This window comes from Trichosporon asahii (assembly GCF_000293215.1).
Source record: "Trichosporon asahii var. asahii CBS 2479 unplaced genomic scaffold scaffold00025, whole genome shotgun sequence".
NCBI classification, from domain to species: Eukaryota; Fungi; Basidiomycota; class Tremellomycetes; order Trichosporonales; family Trichosporonaceae; genus Trichosporon; species Trichosporon asahii.
In genome coordinates this window covers 304,988-318,946 of record NW_014040899.1, presented here as the reverse complement: position 1 = coordinate 318,946, position 13,959 = coordinate 304,988, and the positions used below count along the sequence as shown (strand labels likewise).

General features: G+C 58.8%; 8 protein-coding genes and 6 non-coding genes across 14 annotated transcripts; 8 read left to right on the top strand and 6 right to left on the bottom strand.

Moving 5' to 3' along the window:
• Positions 1 to 363: 363 nt before the first annotated feature.
• A1Q1_00619 (drug transporter) lies at positions 364 to 2,383 on the top strand (the record flags this gene model as incomplete). The annotated part of the gene is made up of 3 exons (XM_014325934.1): positions 364 to 637; positions 816 to 1,029; positions 1,081 to 2,383. The coding sequence occupies 3 exons, from the start codon at positions 364 to 366 to the stop codon at positions 2,381 to 2,383; spliced, it is 1,791 nt and encodes a 596-aa protein (XP_014181409.1).
• Positions 2,384 to 2,587: 204 nt separating this feature from the next.
• Positions 2,588 to 3,268, top strand: A1Q1_00618 (uncharacterized protein; the record flags this gene model as incomplete). The annotated part of the gene is made up of 1 exon (XM_014325933.1): positions 2,588 to 3,268. One exon carries the CDS (start codon positions 2,588 to 2,590, stop codon positions 3,266 to 3,268), a length of 681 nt encoding a protein of 226 aa, XP_014181408.1.
• A 95-nt stretch (positions 3,269 to 3,363) lies between these two features.
• Positions 3,364 to 3,461, top strand: A1Q1_t141. Its single transcript has one exon. It is a non-coding gene; the product is annotated as a tRNA-Glu (tRNA).
• Positions 3,462 to 3,858: 397 nt separating this feature from the next.
• A1Q1_00617 (uncharacterized protein) lies at positions 3,859 to 4,734 on the top strand (the record flags this gene model as incomplete). Its single annotated transcript, XM_014325932.1, has 1 exon — positions 3,859 to 4,734. The coding sequence occupies one exon, from the start codon at positions 3,859 to 3,861 to the stop codon at positions 4,732 to 4,734; it is 876 nt and encodes a 291-aa protein (XP_014181407.1).
• A 354-nt stretch (positions 4,735 to 5,088) lies between these two features.
• Positions 5,089 to 5,171, bottom strand: A1Q1_t138. The gene has a single exon. It is a non-coding gene; the product is annotated as a tRNA-Cys (tRNA).
• A 328-nt stretch (positions 5,172 to 5,499) lies between these two features.
• A1Q1_t137 lies at positions 5,500 to 5,583 on the bottom strand. The gene has a single exon. It is a non-coding gene; the product is annotated as a tRNA-Cys (tRNA).
• A 332-nt stretch (positions 5,584 to 5,915) lies between these two features.
• Positions 5,916 to 5,999, bottom strand: A1Q1_t136. The gene has a single exon. It is a non-coding gene; the product is annotated as a tRNA-Cys (tRNA).
• A 310-nt stretch (positions 6,000 to 6,309) lies between these two features.
• A1Q1_t142 lies at positions 6,310 to 6,422 on the top strand. Its single transcript has one exon. It is a non-coding gene; the product is annotated as a tRNA-Leu (tRNA).
• Positions 6,423 to 6,870: 448 nt separating this feature from the next.
• On the bottom strand, positions 6,871 to 6,955 carry A1Q1_t135. Its single transcript has one exon. It is a non-coding gene; the product is annotated as a tRNA-Cys (tRNA).
• Positions 6,956 to 7,126: 171 nt separating this feature from the next.
• A1Q1_00616 (uncharacterized protein) lies at positions 7,127 to 8,499 on the top strand (the record flags this gene model as incomplete). Its single annotated transcript, XM_014325931.1, has 2 exons — positions 7,127 to 7,384; positions 7,477 to 8,499. 2 exons carry the CDS (start codon positions 7,127 to 7,129, stop codon positions 8,497 to 8,499), a joined length of 1,281 nt encoding a protein of 426 aa, XP_014181406.1.
• Positions 8,500 to 8,834: 335 nt separating this feature from the next.
• A1Q1_00615 (uncharacterized protein) lies at positions 8,835 to 9,424 on the top strand (the record flags this gene model as incomplete). The annotated part of the gene is made up of 2 exons (XM_014325930.1): positions 8,835 to 9,298; positions 9,349 to 9,424. 2 exons carry the CDS (start codon positions 8,835 to 8,837, stop codon positions 9,422 to 9,424), a joined length of 540 nt encoding a protein of 179 aa, XP_014181405.1.
• Positions 9,425 to 9,434: 10 nt separating this feature from the next.
• On the bottom strand, positions 9,435 to 10,235 carry A1Q1_00614 (uncharacterized protein; the record flags this gene model as incomplete). The annotated part of the gene is made up of 1 exon (XM_014325929.1): positions 9,435 to 10,235. One exon carries the CDS (start codon positions 10,233 to 10,235, stop codon positions 9,435 to 9,437), a length of 801 nt encoding a protein of 266 aa, XP_014181404.1.
• A 437-nt stretch (positions 10,236 to 10,672) lies between these two features.
• On the bottom strand, positions 10,673 to 11,503 carry A1Q1_00613 (uncharacterized protein; the record flags this gene model as incomplete). The annotated part of the gene is made up of 1 exon (XM_014325928.1): positions 10,673 to 11,503. One exon carries the CDS (start codon positions 11,501 to 11,503, stop codon positions 10,673 to 10,675), a length of 831 nt encoding a protein of 276 aa, XP_014181403.1.
• Positions 11,504 to 12,498: 995 nt separating this feature from the next.
• A1Q1_00612 (uncharacterized protein) lies at positions 12,499 to 13,746 on the top strand (the record flags this gene model as incomplete). Its single annotated transcript, XM_014325927.1, has 1 exon — positions 12,499 to 13,746. The coding sequence occupies one exon, from the start codon at positions 12,499 to 12,501 to the stop codon at positions 13,744 to 13,746; it is 1,248 nt and encodes a 415-aa protein (XP_014181402.1).
• Positions 13,747 to 13,959: the final 213 nt, after the last annotated feature.

Sequence of the window (13,959 nt, the reverse complement as noted above, 5' to 3'; positions counted from 1 at the left end):
CGAATTTTTGCTTCCGCCTGTTCGTTGTCACGTGATGAATTGCCTGCCTTTCGGCAACCGCGGGTAAACCGCGCTTGTGCCTTTGCGCCACCGGGGGATCAGCCTCGTATCTGGGAGTTCTCGGCCGTTAGCTCGCTGCTGGCTGCGGTGAGTGGTTCGGCGGAGGCCGTCGCTCGTCATGGGTGCTCGGCAGAAACGAGCGGGTGAGCCCCGCACAACTTCCTCACTCTTTCCTCACGTGGCCCCACATTTGTAAGCTACATGCTTTGTCCGGGTCCGGCGGCTCGCTCGTTCTCAGTGACAAACCGAGCCCCGTCTCTACATTCTTTTCTCCGCATACTCTGTCATTACTGATGCTCGACAATGACCGCAATACCTAACGAACGAGACGTCAAGGACGTCTCCATTGCCCCCGATGGAGCGATCGTGGAGGACGACAAGCGCTCAGCGGCCATGAACTCGCAGTCGACACTCACGCCCACCGCCCTCCCCGAGGGATGCAGCTATGGCGACCTCGACGGCGAGCGCGTCATCTGGGTCGACTTTCCGCCCGGATCAAAACACAACCCGTTCTACTACCCAAAGCGGGTCAAAGTGTGCATTGTCATCTGCACGCTGATCTACACCTGGTTCTGCTGTAAGTTGTCCCCTTAACCCCCACCCGGCCTGGCAAGGAATCGCACGGCACGCACGGACCGCGGACCGCAAAAGTCCGGATCAACTCAGCGATTCTGCACATGCCTCCGGCCTGCTGAGTAACCATTCCATGCAGTCCAGCGACCCGGAACCGGCGCTCAGACGTGTGCTAACGTCAGCCTCCACCGCGTCCGCCTTTGCCATCTCGGCGAACTCGATGTGCCAGGAGCTCGGATGCAGCACAATTGAGGCGCAGGCGGGTATCGGGCTTTACGCCTGGGGAGCAGGCATCATGCCCCTCTTCATTGCGCCGATCAGCGAGGAGTTCGGTCGACGGCCAATCTACCTGACAGCAGCGGTCACTTTCCTCCTCTTCCATGTCATGAACGGCGCGTGAGTTTCCCTTATCCCCCCTCTCACTCGCTATTCGCAACTAACGCTCAGGGCGAAGAACACGGCTACCGTTCTCGTATCCCGATTCATGGCGGGTCTTTCCGGCAGCGTAGGCACGAGCATCGTCGGCGGCACGCTCAGCGACATCTTCATTCCCGCGCAGCGGGGCCTGCCGATGCTCCTGTCAGGTTTCTGCCTGTACCTCGCCACGGGCACGGCGGGAACCATGTTCGCATATGTCGACTCGCGCGTCGGCTGGCGCTGGGTCTGGTGGGTGCACGTGATTGGTCTCGGCGCCTGCCTGCCCATGTTTATCTTCACGATGCCAGAGACACGCTCGGGCCTCATCTTGCGCCGCCGCGCGAGGAAACTGCGCAAGGAGAGGGGCATGCGTGATGGGGCGCGATACCTCTCGCACGACGAGGTGGAGAAGGAGAAGTTCTGGCCCGCGCTGAAGCGATCAGCCACGAGGCCGCTGTACTTCCTCGCGACAGAGCCGATTGTCACTTTCTTCTCCCTCTGGGTCGCCCTCGCCTGGTCCGTCATGTACGTCCAGATCGAGGGTCTGCCCTACATGATGCGGCACATCTACGGGTTCCACCTCGAGGGTGTTGGGCTCATGTACCTCACGACCGCGATCGGAAGTGTCTTCGGTCTCTTCGCGGGTAAGGCCCAGGAGAAGCTGTATAAGCGCATGGCACCGAAGAAGGGCGTTGAGGCGAGACTGTACGGCCCCATGGTGGCCGGTGTCGTCTTTGCCGCCGGCTGCTTCATTACGGGCGCGACCGCGTCAGCCGACGTACACTGGATCGGCAGTGCTATCGGCCAAGTCATCATGATCGCGGCCATCATGACCATCTACGTGACGGCGTTCACGTACGTCTCCGAGTGTTACGGAACGTACGCGTCCAGCGCTATCGCTGGCCAGAGCACATCGCGTAACATGATCGGAGGCGGGTTTGCGTTCGCGACCGACGCCATGTTCCGCTCTATGACGGTGCGCTGGGCAATCATCATGATGGGCTGCATTGCTGCGTTGCTTGCGCTCGTGCCGTTCATTGCGTACTTCTACGGTCCCGCCATCCGTGCCCGGTCGCCCTACTCCCGCGCCCTGATGCAGCAGGAGAAGGACGCACTCGACGCCGAGCGCATACAGAGAGAGGCGATGGGCATCAACATGGACGGCGTGGAGGACTATGAGGGCGACGCGAACGAGAAGACGATGGACGAGGCGGTTGTCGCTGAGGAGGCGCGGCATGCGGAGCACGAACAGCGGAACGAACAGCGACAAGTTGAGCACGCACGGCATCATGCGGAGCACGAACAGCATCGTCATCAGCATCAAGGGACTTAGACTGGCATCTGAACTCTGACAGCATTGTACACATATCTCATGCACAGGTTATAATGAGCACCAGGCGTCCATTGTCCCCCTCAGACACGCGCATGCGTCGCCCCAGTACTACCACTGATATAACGTGCTCTTCTTCATCCCATCTCATGATCGGCAATCACCTTGTCCCGCCCCACACCTCCAACCTTACCGGCACAGCGAACGATGCCCAAACCTATGCCCAAACCGGTGGCCGAACCGATGCCCGGACCGATGGCCAAACCGGTCCCCGATACCGACGCCGACGGCGCCCTGCTCATCTCCATGCAAGCCCGGCTCGACGAGCTCCAGTCCGCCCTCGCAAAGGACAAGGCAGTCTGCCGCAGCGCAGACGCAAAGGTGCTCCATGAGCAGAACGCGGCGCTGGTTGCGGGCATCAGCGAGCTTGAGAAGAGAGTGTATCACTACAACAAATACGCCAATGCCCTTAGCGAGCTGGCGACGGCTCAGCAGAATCTCATTGTCCGCCAACGCGATACGATTTTCGCGTTCAGGGCTAGGGACGACGTCAAGGCGAAGAGGGAGGGGAGGACACCGGCACCATTCCTTTACTCGAAGGGCGAGCCCACTGCTGCCGATCTGCTGGCCATCGCGAACTCACAGCTGGTACTCTGCTGTGACAGCTTGCGTGCGTGTAAGAAGAAGTTGGTAGCCCTCAATAACAAGAAGGACGGGGAGGCTGAGAAGGAGGAGAAGGAGGGCGAGGGAGAGGGAGAGGAGTTGCGGGACAAGCACGCGGCGGTTCAGCGTCAGCTAGACGTTGTGTTGAGCGCCTTCATCGTACTCACGGTTCACGCTCAGCGCCAAGTCCCCACAATCCAAGAATATGGGCTTCCCTCAATCTGAGTTCGCGTTCGTTGCCCCCTTCTCGCACCCGCCTGCTGCCGCGCTCGGCGCCGCCGCCGGCGCCCTCGCCGGCGCTCTCGCCATCAACCACCGTCTCTTCGCTAGTATATCGGTTAGTATAATCGCCTCTCAAACGAGAGTTCCTCCGTACAAGTGGTCGCGATAGAGCAGGGTTCGACTCCCTGGCGGAGAATTGGATCTCCTAGATCCTCCTTTTGCTCGTTTTGGGGACTGTTGGGACTGGACGAGGGGCGTCGAACGAGCGCGGGATGCTGATGACAGGACATATCCTCTCGTGGCTGGCCGCTCGCTTCTGAGTGCGTATTCTTTGTGTCTTGTGAAGTAGAGCTCGAGTACTGTCGGATGCATGATGCTGGGTCGAGGGCGAGTGTTGCTCTGGAAGTACGATGCATGACGCTTGTCCTCCGTCGTGGATGAACGTGACACCCCTGCGACCCGATCGCCACTACCCACACACGCCCGCAACCGCCGCGTCAACTCGAGTCAATGGTCCACACATACCTGTCGTGCTATCAGCATCACTTCACGCTGGCAACTCTGCATCAACCCCCCACCCGACACCGTCCTCGATGGCTTCCATCATTGACGACTATCACCCCGACGGCCCGCTCGGCAACTTCTGCCTCCTCCCCTTCGTCGACGAGGCGGAGGCGAACCTCCCTCCCGCCACCCACATCCCAAGGCACGACAAGAAGCGCAAGGCCAGGAGACGCACCCATCCCGAGGGGCGGGAGTCCAAGCGCCGTGGACGTGAAGCAGCCAGCCAGTCCTCCGTGCCCGACGCACCTGACGCCAGCATGACCAGCCACCAAGACGATGCTGATCGCGTTCTGGTCGCCGAGAATGACCGTCTGAACGGGCTGATCGCCAGGCTCCAGGGTCAGCTCACGGGATACGAGCAGCGTCAGAAGAAGAACATGGCCCGCATTCGCAGCCTCGAGAAGGCTCTGCAGGTGCAAGAAGCCATCTCCCACAGGCATGCCCAGGAGCTTGTGCGTCGAGACGGCAAGGAGAGGATGGTCTCCGATCACAAAGGTGCCAGTGAACAAGAGCAGGTGAGCAAGGCCCAGCTGCAGCACGGCTGCATCCGTCAGATGCAGCGTCCCCGGCCCTACGACGGGCACGTCAAAGATGAGAAGGTCACGCCTCACTTGACCACGCCCCACTCCGACCAAGACACTGTCAAGACAGAGCCAGGCACCGATTCCCCCTCGCCCTCCGACTTCGATCTGGCCCGCCTCAGCATCCACGACAAGCACCCCGCCCTCGAAGTGATGGAACGCACCCGCCTCTCCCTCGCCACATGCATTCAGGACATGAGCGCTCTTCCGGGCCAGCGCCTGACGCACGGTGACCGCGACTACAGGGCGCTCTGCGCCGTTCACTACGACGTCACTTTGCAGATTCGCCAGCTCGAGAGGTTGTGTGCCAAGGCGACGCCTTGAGAGTTGCCTCCCCAAGGCGATCCAACAGTGCCGTGAACATGCGTATGCAATGAACAATGGAGGTCAGAGGCTAAACTGAACCTCAGTCACTAATCTTCTCAATATCATACTAAGCTGCAGAACACTCACCACAGATCCACAACGCATGCTCAGAATGGAATGAGGCTTCGAAAATTCGTCGACTCCCATGCAGGTGAGCTTCAGCGCATGGTTTTGACTGACGATCCTCCACTTGCGCCCCACCTCCACATTGCAACCCTCCACTCTCCGCAAGCCACCGCAACCCTTCCCACAAGACGAACAACCATCAACCATCCCTTGACGTTCCATGCATGCAAGAACAATCCAAAAACGAGAGAATGCCCGGGATCGAACCGGGGACCTACAGATGGTTGCGCAATTGCAATCTGCCGCTTCTACCGCTGAGCCACATCCTCCTGAGCTGTTGTGCTCGGAAGGAGGGGCGCCGGCGGCGCCACCGCCGCAGCGCAGCCCGCACGAATCGAGGTCGTCCTTCTTCAACGCTACGTCCCGAACTCACAGCTGCAACAGACAACCTCTAGGTATTTCGCCGTGGGGGTTCTCAAATTGGAGGCTTCGGAACCACAACCTCAGTGGAACCGGCGAAACCGCCCTTCCGACGATCCAAAAGGGGGCGTCGTACTCCGTCCATGCTCACAACACTCTTCCTCAATCTCGTCCACCCCATCGGGCTTCCCCCTCCAGCAGCGCCGACCAGTGGGAAGCACAGGAGTTCCAAAAACGAGAGAATGCCCGGGATCGAACCGGGGACCTACAGATGGTTGCTGAAGTTGCAATCTGCCGCTTCTACCGCTGAGCCACATCCTCTGAGTCGTCGTCCTCGTCGACAGCCGCCGCGGCGGCGCCCCGGCCGACAGCGCGCGCGCGATCAAGCCCGCCAGGAGAGCAGTTCTGCATTGATTACCGCTACCTCTGGCTGCCCTTGGCGTCGGCTGATACGCAATCCAAACTCACTCATTGCCAGTATTTGAATGCGCCCGTCGCTGCTCAGGAACGACATAAGACCGATGATCGGCGAGCCAAAAAGTGCGCAGGACTCCCGTGTTGCTGACACCATCGAGACTTCGTCTGTGCCCGGCCTCCTGGTGAGTCTTCCACCTCTTCCAGGCCCTCCTGCAAGCGCAAGACACTCAAAAACGAGAGAATGCCCGGGATCGAACCGGGGACCTACAGATAATTGCTTGGATTGCAATCTGCCGCTTCTACCGCTGAGCCACATCCTCCGAAGGCAGGTTGCTGATCGCCGGGATTGGCGCCGGGGCGTCGCCGACTCCGAGACCCGACCACGTCGACAAGGAGATGTGCAAGAAGATCACGACACGCCCGGCTGACTCTACGGAGCGAGGATGGTGGGGGTTGTGTTCTTTAACCAATGCACGGGCGCGCGTTATTGCCGGACTACTTCATCTGGGAGACGCCCCTCGCAGCTTCTAAGCCGGCAGCCTCTAACCCTTCCAACGCCGCCCCGCTATGCCTTCGGCGGCCGCCGAGCGCCGAGCGCTCACGACGCCCTTCGGATGCCCAACATCAGAAGGCGAGATGGCCGAGCGGTCTAAGGCGCTGTGTTAAGGTTCTTCACCTCGGATCTCCGAGGCCGACGTTCCCTCCGCAGTCTTCGGACGTGGGTTCGAATCCCACTCTCGTCAAGCGAGTGGTCGCACACTCCCTTACGCCAACCTTTTTCGATGCTGCTCGGAACAATCGAGTCGCTGAGGGAGGGACACGAGAGATGGTATATGCGGGCGAAGTTCAAGTATCGTCTGACCCCGGCCTCGGCCTCTCCTTCAACCATACCCTTTGCGCGGGTCCGCTAATGACAACTCGACTAACATTGTGCATGATCGCAGACGCCAGCTTCACATGCATGGGATTACGCGACAAGGCTGGCAGTTGGGCTGTCACTTGCGATGAAGTTGGGTCCGGCGCAGTACTCAATGCAACGCAACGTCACTCTTGGACCGGCCGCCCCGCGCGGAGGGATCTCCTCACAGCACCCCAGCTCCACATCTCCAAGTTTGTCGCGTCACTACATTCAGTGTCAGGCCTTGTGGAAGCATCCCGCACGAATACAGGCCGTAGATTCTCAAAAAGTCGAGAGAATGCCCGGGATCGAACCGGGGACCTACGGATGGTTGCAAGTGATTGCAATCCGCCGCTTCTACCGCTGAGCCACATTCTCTAAGGCACGATTGCTACGGAGATTCGGAGCCGGCCCGACCTGCCGGGATCCGTGAATGCGCCCGCATTGCGCTCGTTCGCGATCGTTCGTCTGTTGGCACGCGCGCAACGGCGGATTTTGTGGTATGCACGACTTGTGGCTCGTGCTCTGCAAGCGTAGTGGTTGTGGTAGATGCGCACGTCGCGGGGGAATGGCTTGGTGACGGGTGTGAAACGGGGCGCAAGGGGCGCAGTAAGAGCCACTCATGACGGCTCCTCTGGCGATCTGGCTCCATTCTGGCACACAACATCCACGTCAGCTCATCGTCTCCGCTTCCGCCTTCCTCTCAGCTTCGGTCTCTTCCTCATCAATCTCTTCTTGCATCGCGTCCATCGCGCCATCGCCTCTTCACCGCCTCCACCGCATCTCACCACCACCCCATCTTTCTTGGTCCTGAACCCAGCCACTGGTCAAGACCCTCCACAATGGGCTCGCCAATCCCCAAGGAAGAGCAAGACCGCACGCTGCGAGCCTTGACTTAGGAAGTCCTCGCTCTCGACAACACTGCGAGTCACCAAGCAGACACTACCGCGACTAGTGAGGGGCTCGAAGTCAGTGTCAAACCCTTCGGTGGCGATGCGGAGTCGCGCAGTGGTTCACCTAGGCCGAACCTGACCCCTGGCGTCAAGCGCAAAGCAGATGACGACATCGACCTCGACGAGTTCACAAGGACAAAGGCGCACCTCGTCAGCTTCCTCACGGGCGTCATCTCGGCATTGGACGAGACCAGCTTCGACGATGCTGACGCCAAGGCCCCTCACCGTCCCTTGGCAACTCCTCACCGGTCGTCTGAGCCCCAGCATGAACACGGCGATATCTTCGCGGGCGTCAACTCTTCTCCCAAGCAGCAGAGCCGGCCCGCCTCGGCCATCAACATCAACATCGGCAGTTTAGGGGGTAGCACCAAACAAACTGCCAGCGAGAAGGTCACGAGCTCGCTCACCGCTCTCCGAACCCGTCTTAACGCAATTCAGGACGAAGTTGACGTCCGCAAGGCGACCACAAATATGGTTAAGCTCAAGAGCAGCGTACTCAGCAGCCGCGTGAAGAACCTCACCGGTCGGCCCACTGATGTCGAGGTGTACGCCTCCGTGCTCTCGGGGTATGAGGCGCGCCTTCAAGAGCTGCTATTCGACCATAGCCTACTTTCGCACGAGATCAACGCTGCGAAGACCGAGCTGCATGGGCTTCACACCGCGATGGCGCAGTGTGAGCGCGAGACCAGCGACCACCGCAGCGACAAGGCGTACCTGAAGGAGCTGCTCGACATGCGGACGGACCAACTGCGCGCCCAGGGTCGCGTCATTTCGGAGCGTGACGAGCAGCTAAGAGCGATGAGGAAGGAGCATGAGAGGGAGGTGTGGAAGTTGAAGGAGCGTCACGCGGCTGAGCTCAACGGATACAAGAAGGGGCAGGCAACGCTGCAGAGGAAGCTCTGGGAGAAGGAGAACCCCGGCAAGACTCTTCCCCATGGTTTCTTGCAGAACCGTTTTGTCACCAAGTGATATGACCGCCAGATTGACTTCGACCAATAGTGCCAGTTGCCTTCGGACGAGCATGCATGTCTGTATGGGCCTGTTCAGGGCTCAAAGCCCCCTGATAAGGAGGCCGCAACCGTCCCCTCTGACGTCAGTCACCGATGCATACCTTCTTTGCACAGCATAGATGACCTCCACTTCATCATACAGATAAACTCAAGTACGACGGATCCGAGCTTCGGTGCTAGCGGAGGGAAATCGATCACGGAGCCGCCGAGCACCATCTCAACCACCCATCGCCGAGCACTTAAATTCACGCCGAGAACTGACTCCACATCCACCAACGCAGCCACCAACGCAGCATGACTCTCTACCTCCTCACTGCTCTCGTCGCCACCGTTCAAGCAGCCATTACACTGCATCCCAACGGTGACGCGTCATACTGCCTCGACGCTCGGGGAGACGCGAGCAACGGCCCCAACAATCCCGTCATAGCCCGCACGTACGTTCCGCCGACGACAAGAGCTGACAGCAGCCGCCCCTGCGAGCAGACGGGTGGATACCCGATCCCCTCGCAGGTGTTCGACTGGCGAGGCACCGAGCTCCGACTGGACGAGACCGACCCGCCGCGCTGTCTGCGCAGTACCAGCGGGCTCGCATCGCTCGGCGACTGCGACTCTCAGAGTTGGATCTATGACAATGTCTACGAGGTCATTCGCGACGGGACGGAGGGACTCTGTCTTGATCCCCTCGAGATCGGCGGGATGGTTCACATATCAGAGTGCCAGCTGTGCCCGTCCGTCATGAACTGGACCATTACTGAGCTGTGAGTGTGGAAGTCGAGGAATGCAGTCGTCTCACGGCCTCGTTATCTAGCCCTGACCCTCATGTCGCGCCTGCCAGCGGCGCACAGGGTAAGGGACTGCGATCAGGGATTCAGTCGTATGCATGAGATCGATGCTCTAATCTTCATGCTGGGAGGACAGGCTCAGGTTGTACGTAGGACCTGTTTCAGAGACCCCATCCTGGATCGTGGCGAAGTAGTACATGCCTCTCGCCGCAGGAACAGAGACATTACCGCGGAGTTCTGTCCCGTTCTGGCAATCGTGATAGGTGCCGGGTATGACGGCTCCTGCGGTCTTGACCATCAACAAGCCAAGATGTCCTTGGGAGAACGGGAACTCGTCGGGTATGATGGGTACCCAGACTCGCTCGGCGAAGCCCTGGTCGGGGGGCATATTCAGCGACTTATAGTCACCAGTGACGGGCATGCCGCTCTCGGCAACCCAGAGCGGCTTGAAGTAGAAGCGCTTCTGGGACATGGAAATGAGGCAGGGACTGCGGCTGATGCGGGAGCAGAATTCGCCGTTCCCAATGACGAGGTTGGGCATCTCGGTGTCGAGATGCCACTTGCTCTGGTCGTCGGGGACGAAGGAGGTGCAGACGGGGTCCTGTTCGAGCTGGCCACTGACGCCGCCGAGGAGCAGAAGGGCGACACAGGCAAGCGGGAGCCAGCCTAAAGATGGCTTCATCCCCGGCGCCGCCGATGGTATCTCCGACCGCGTATTCGTGTAATCTTGCACGTAGCACTTGACGTCGGTCACGTTGCCTTGCTCGGCTAGACACTGGTTGAAGGCTGTCGCATTTCCGATCCCGAGGAGGCAGGCGCTAGAACGTCCGTCGAGTGCGGAAGTGGCATTGCCGGATGGGCAACACTCATCGTTGAGCGTAGCGTTCGTGGGGAAGGTGCAGTTGTACCACATACTGTCAGATGTGATTAACGGGGGCATGCATGATGGTCACAACCTTTGCTGATCAAAAGCCATAGTCAGGAGACAGGTGGTTCAATCGTTAGCAACGCCGATGTCCTTAAGCTCAGCACCGAGGTTTCAGAGTTCGGTGACGTCGTGCTTCGGTCAGGTGATGATAACTCGTCAGACAACGTACGCAGCGTTCACACACACACACCACATGCTGTGCAGCCTCGACCTCCCCAGATAGTCAAACTATCACTTGTGGTTGCAGCCGTCACAGGCCATGGTCGACTCGGGTCGTGCCTGGAAGCAAGCCACCGAAGTACTGACCCGAAGTTACTTCCAGTAAGTGGAGCACTTTGCCTTCCCTCGACATGCAGACTGGATGCAGACTGGATGCAGTGCATGCAGTCACTACACAATCCCTAGGCGAGAAAGCAGCGATGTCACTTGCTGCCACCATCCTGATACTGCCAAATGGGCATGGTCTCGTTCTGTTGCTGGTCCGGCCCAGTAGGTGGAGCGGCCTTCTGCCAGGTCGTGAAGTAGTATAATCCTCTGGCTTCGGGAACGGTGACGTTGCCGCGGACTTCAGATGTGCCGTTCTTGCAGTCGCGGAAGACACCGGGGATGATGGCCGCATTGGTTTTGGCCGCGGTGAGGCCAAAGTGACCCCCGGCGACGGGGAGCTTGTCCGGCATATAAGGAATATACACCTTGTCCGCGAAGGCGCGATCCGTCGGTAGAGACAGGTCGTCGAAATCACCGGTAACGGGCACGGGTCCTTCTGGTCCATCGGCAGACCATACCGACTCGAAGTAGAAGTTTTTGCCATCCATACTCAGCATGCACCCTTTCAGTCCGGCACCGCACCCGATTGCTATGGATGTTATGACATGCTGTGTCTCCGCGGTGAGGTTCCAGGAGCTTTGGTCATCCGGGATGAACTTCGTGCACACTGGGTCCTTCGCCGGCTGAACCTGCCCGAACACACCGTTAAGAAACAGGAGCCAGATGCAGGTGACAGTCGCCCAGCCCAGAGGCTTGGAAGTGGCTCGAATGGTGGCAGAGTCCGAGGGTTTATTTGACCAGTCTTGCAGGTAACATCGGACGTCCGTGACGTTAGTGTCCAACAGGCATTCGTTGAACTGCGTTGCGTTTCCGAAACCGAGTGAACAAGCGCTTGTTCCCTGCTGGAGAGCGTCGGTGACGTTGCCGGCAGGACAACACGCGCTGTTGACAGTGTCGTTCTGAGGAAAAGTGCAAGTGTACCACATCGTTGAGTGAGCGATTCCAAGTTGAGCTGTAGTAGCGCATCTTGTTCAGGCGAACAGGATCTCCACTTGAGCTCGTGAACAATGTTTCACAATCGATGGCTGGATGCTGGAACATGGGAGGGGCATCAAGCAGGTGCCTGGTAACCACGACCAGGCAAACCAGGCCGGCAACGGTTCCCTATGCTGTACCTTGCGAGCGGCCCGGCCATGACACGGCGATGGCGTCGTTGAATGTCGGCGTCTTAATCGTTGGTCCAACGGGAACACCTGCCGAATTTCGGATAGCTTATCAGCTTATCAGTCAGCCGAAGACATTGTTGATCGGAATAACTTATTTTACGATCCGACGTTACCAACTCCAGCCCCGGCATCTGTTGTGAGGTTGTGAATGCTGTGGTCGCCAGACGTCTGAAGTAGACACCTTCGTAGGTCGAGGATCGAAGAAGCGCGCTTCCCCAGGGCACTTCGGCTGATGTTATTGGAACTGGCGTGGGAGGTTAGATCCCGCGATCCGCCCCTGACGGCGACGCCCTCTACACACCCGTCCTTGGCACATCGAACGATCCTCACTTCCTCGTCGGCAGCGTACTCTTCACCACCACTCCCTCGATCCTGTCAAGCCCTTGTCTGGTTGTGCAACATGGTGGCTGGACTCATCGGGCACCTTTCTTCTGCTTCTTAGATTTCCAACCCAGACGATTCTGAGCATTCTCCCCAGCACGCCCGGCGACTACCCATCCACCGGTCTCTCGTCCTCCATGGCTATCACAGCTTCGATCGCAGGCGGAAGCCCGGCTTAGGAGACCTGCTCTCGCCGCTCGCACTCGACAGTCTTCGTGTCATCTGCGCAGTCTCTCAATCATCCTTTGCCCATCGACAGCGCGAGTCACTCAACTCGTAGTCTCCAAGATCGCCTTCAGGCAGCCGAGCTGAAGAATGCCATCAGCGACGCAGTCATTTCGGCTCTCCGCGAGGAGTTGCGTCATGCGCAGGCAATGATAGCGGCTACCGCCCGTGAATGCACTCTTGCCGGTGTCGGAGCTCCGTCCGAATCCGATAAGCTCATGTGTCTGGATGATGACCGAACCGTGGTCAGCATGGACACCATCTCGCTCCACAACGCCAAGGCCACACAGTATGGGCCAAACGAGAATCATTCCGAGGAGAACGCCCTTCGAGAGCAGGTTGTTTCTCTGGCCCAGCGTCTCCAAGCGGCCGAGTTCAGCAAAGAAGACAGCGACCTGAACTTGGAGGAAGCGGTGCAGAAGAATGGCCACCTCATGATGAAGGTCACGCAGCTGCAGGAGCAGCTTCAACATGCACGCAACGCACTCACAAGTATCGACAGGGACCTGCACCAATCCAATGCGGAAAGAGATCGCCTGCGCAAGGAATTCGCCGCCACTGGAGCCAGCGACGAGCCCACGAGTTCTAGGGCGGAGACAGTCCGGCTGCGTGACGAGCTCGCCAGTACTGCATCACAGAAGCAGCTCCTCGAGTCGAAACTCGACTTCTTGAACCGCGACAACAAGCATCTGAGGTCTACGAATGCCGAGCTGAGGGCCAAACTCCAGGAACGAGATGTCAAGCAGCCCATTCCGACTCCAGAGCAGGCCACCCCTCCTCCACAACAGCTCGCCCCCAAGCAGCAAAGCCCAGAACAGCCGTTGCCCAAGCAGCTTACCCCCAAGGAAACGACCAACGCATCTCAGTGCCCAAGTGAAAGTGTGCCTTCTAGCTCGGCGGCCTCAGACTACGTCGAGTGTGAGGTCAAGCTGCCCAGCATCAACTTCCGACGTGTACTGGATCTCAGCGAGAGACTTGACGACCATCGGCTCGCATTTCGTCACAGCAACAAGTGGTACTACGCTGTGACCGAGAGACATCCCCTTACCCGACCCCGCCTCGTCCTTCTGCGGGAAGACCTCCAATGGCACGTCGACTTCATGAACGAGCTCACTGAAGAGCTTTCTTCCATGTTTATGCCTACTCCTGATCACGTGGACAAGTCCTCCGAGCTCGGCAAGCTCCGAGAGAGGGCTTCCAAGATTGCTGATGCGGTTTCAGACTGCACGGCGCTGCAGAAGTCAGCGGTGGGCGCTTCGCCGGGGGAGCTTTCCCGTATCACCGCGGAAGTCCAGCTCTTAAGCAAGACAGAGATGGAGGAGCTGCTCCCCGTCGTCTACCGCTGCATCCACCGCCTTCGTAAAGAGAAGGCTGATACATCTTCCATTGGGCTGTAGTGTAGTGCGATTCTCCTCACACAGTAGCCTCTACTGTCTACTATGCATCGCCCGAGCTCGCTCATCTGACGATGGGGACGATGTGCTTAGGTACATACAGGAACACACCTGATCCAAAATTCATGACATGCATGTTAATTTCGTTGTGCTTCAGCGAGAGTAACTCTGCACGGATTGCAAAGCATGGGATCGGATAGTTTCCCGAGTGGTGCG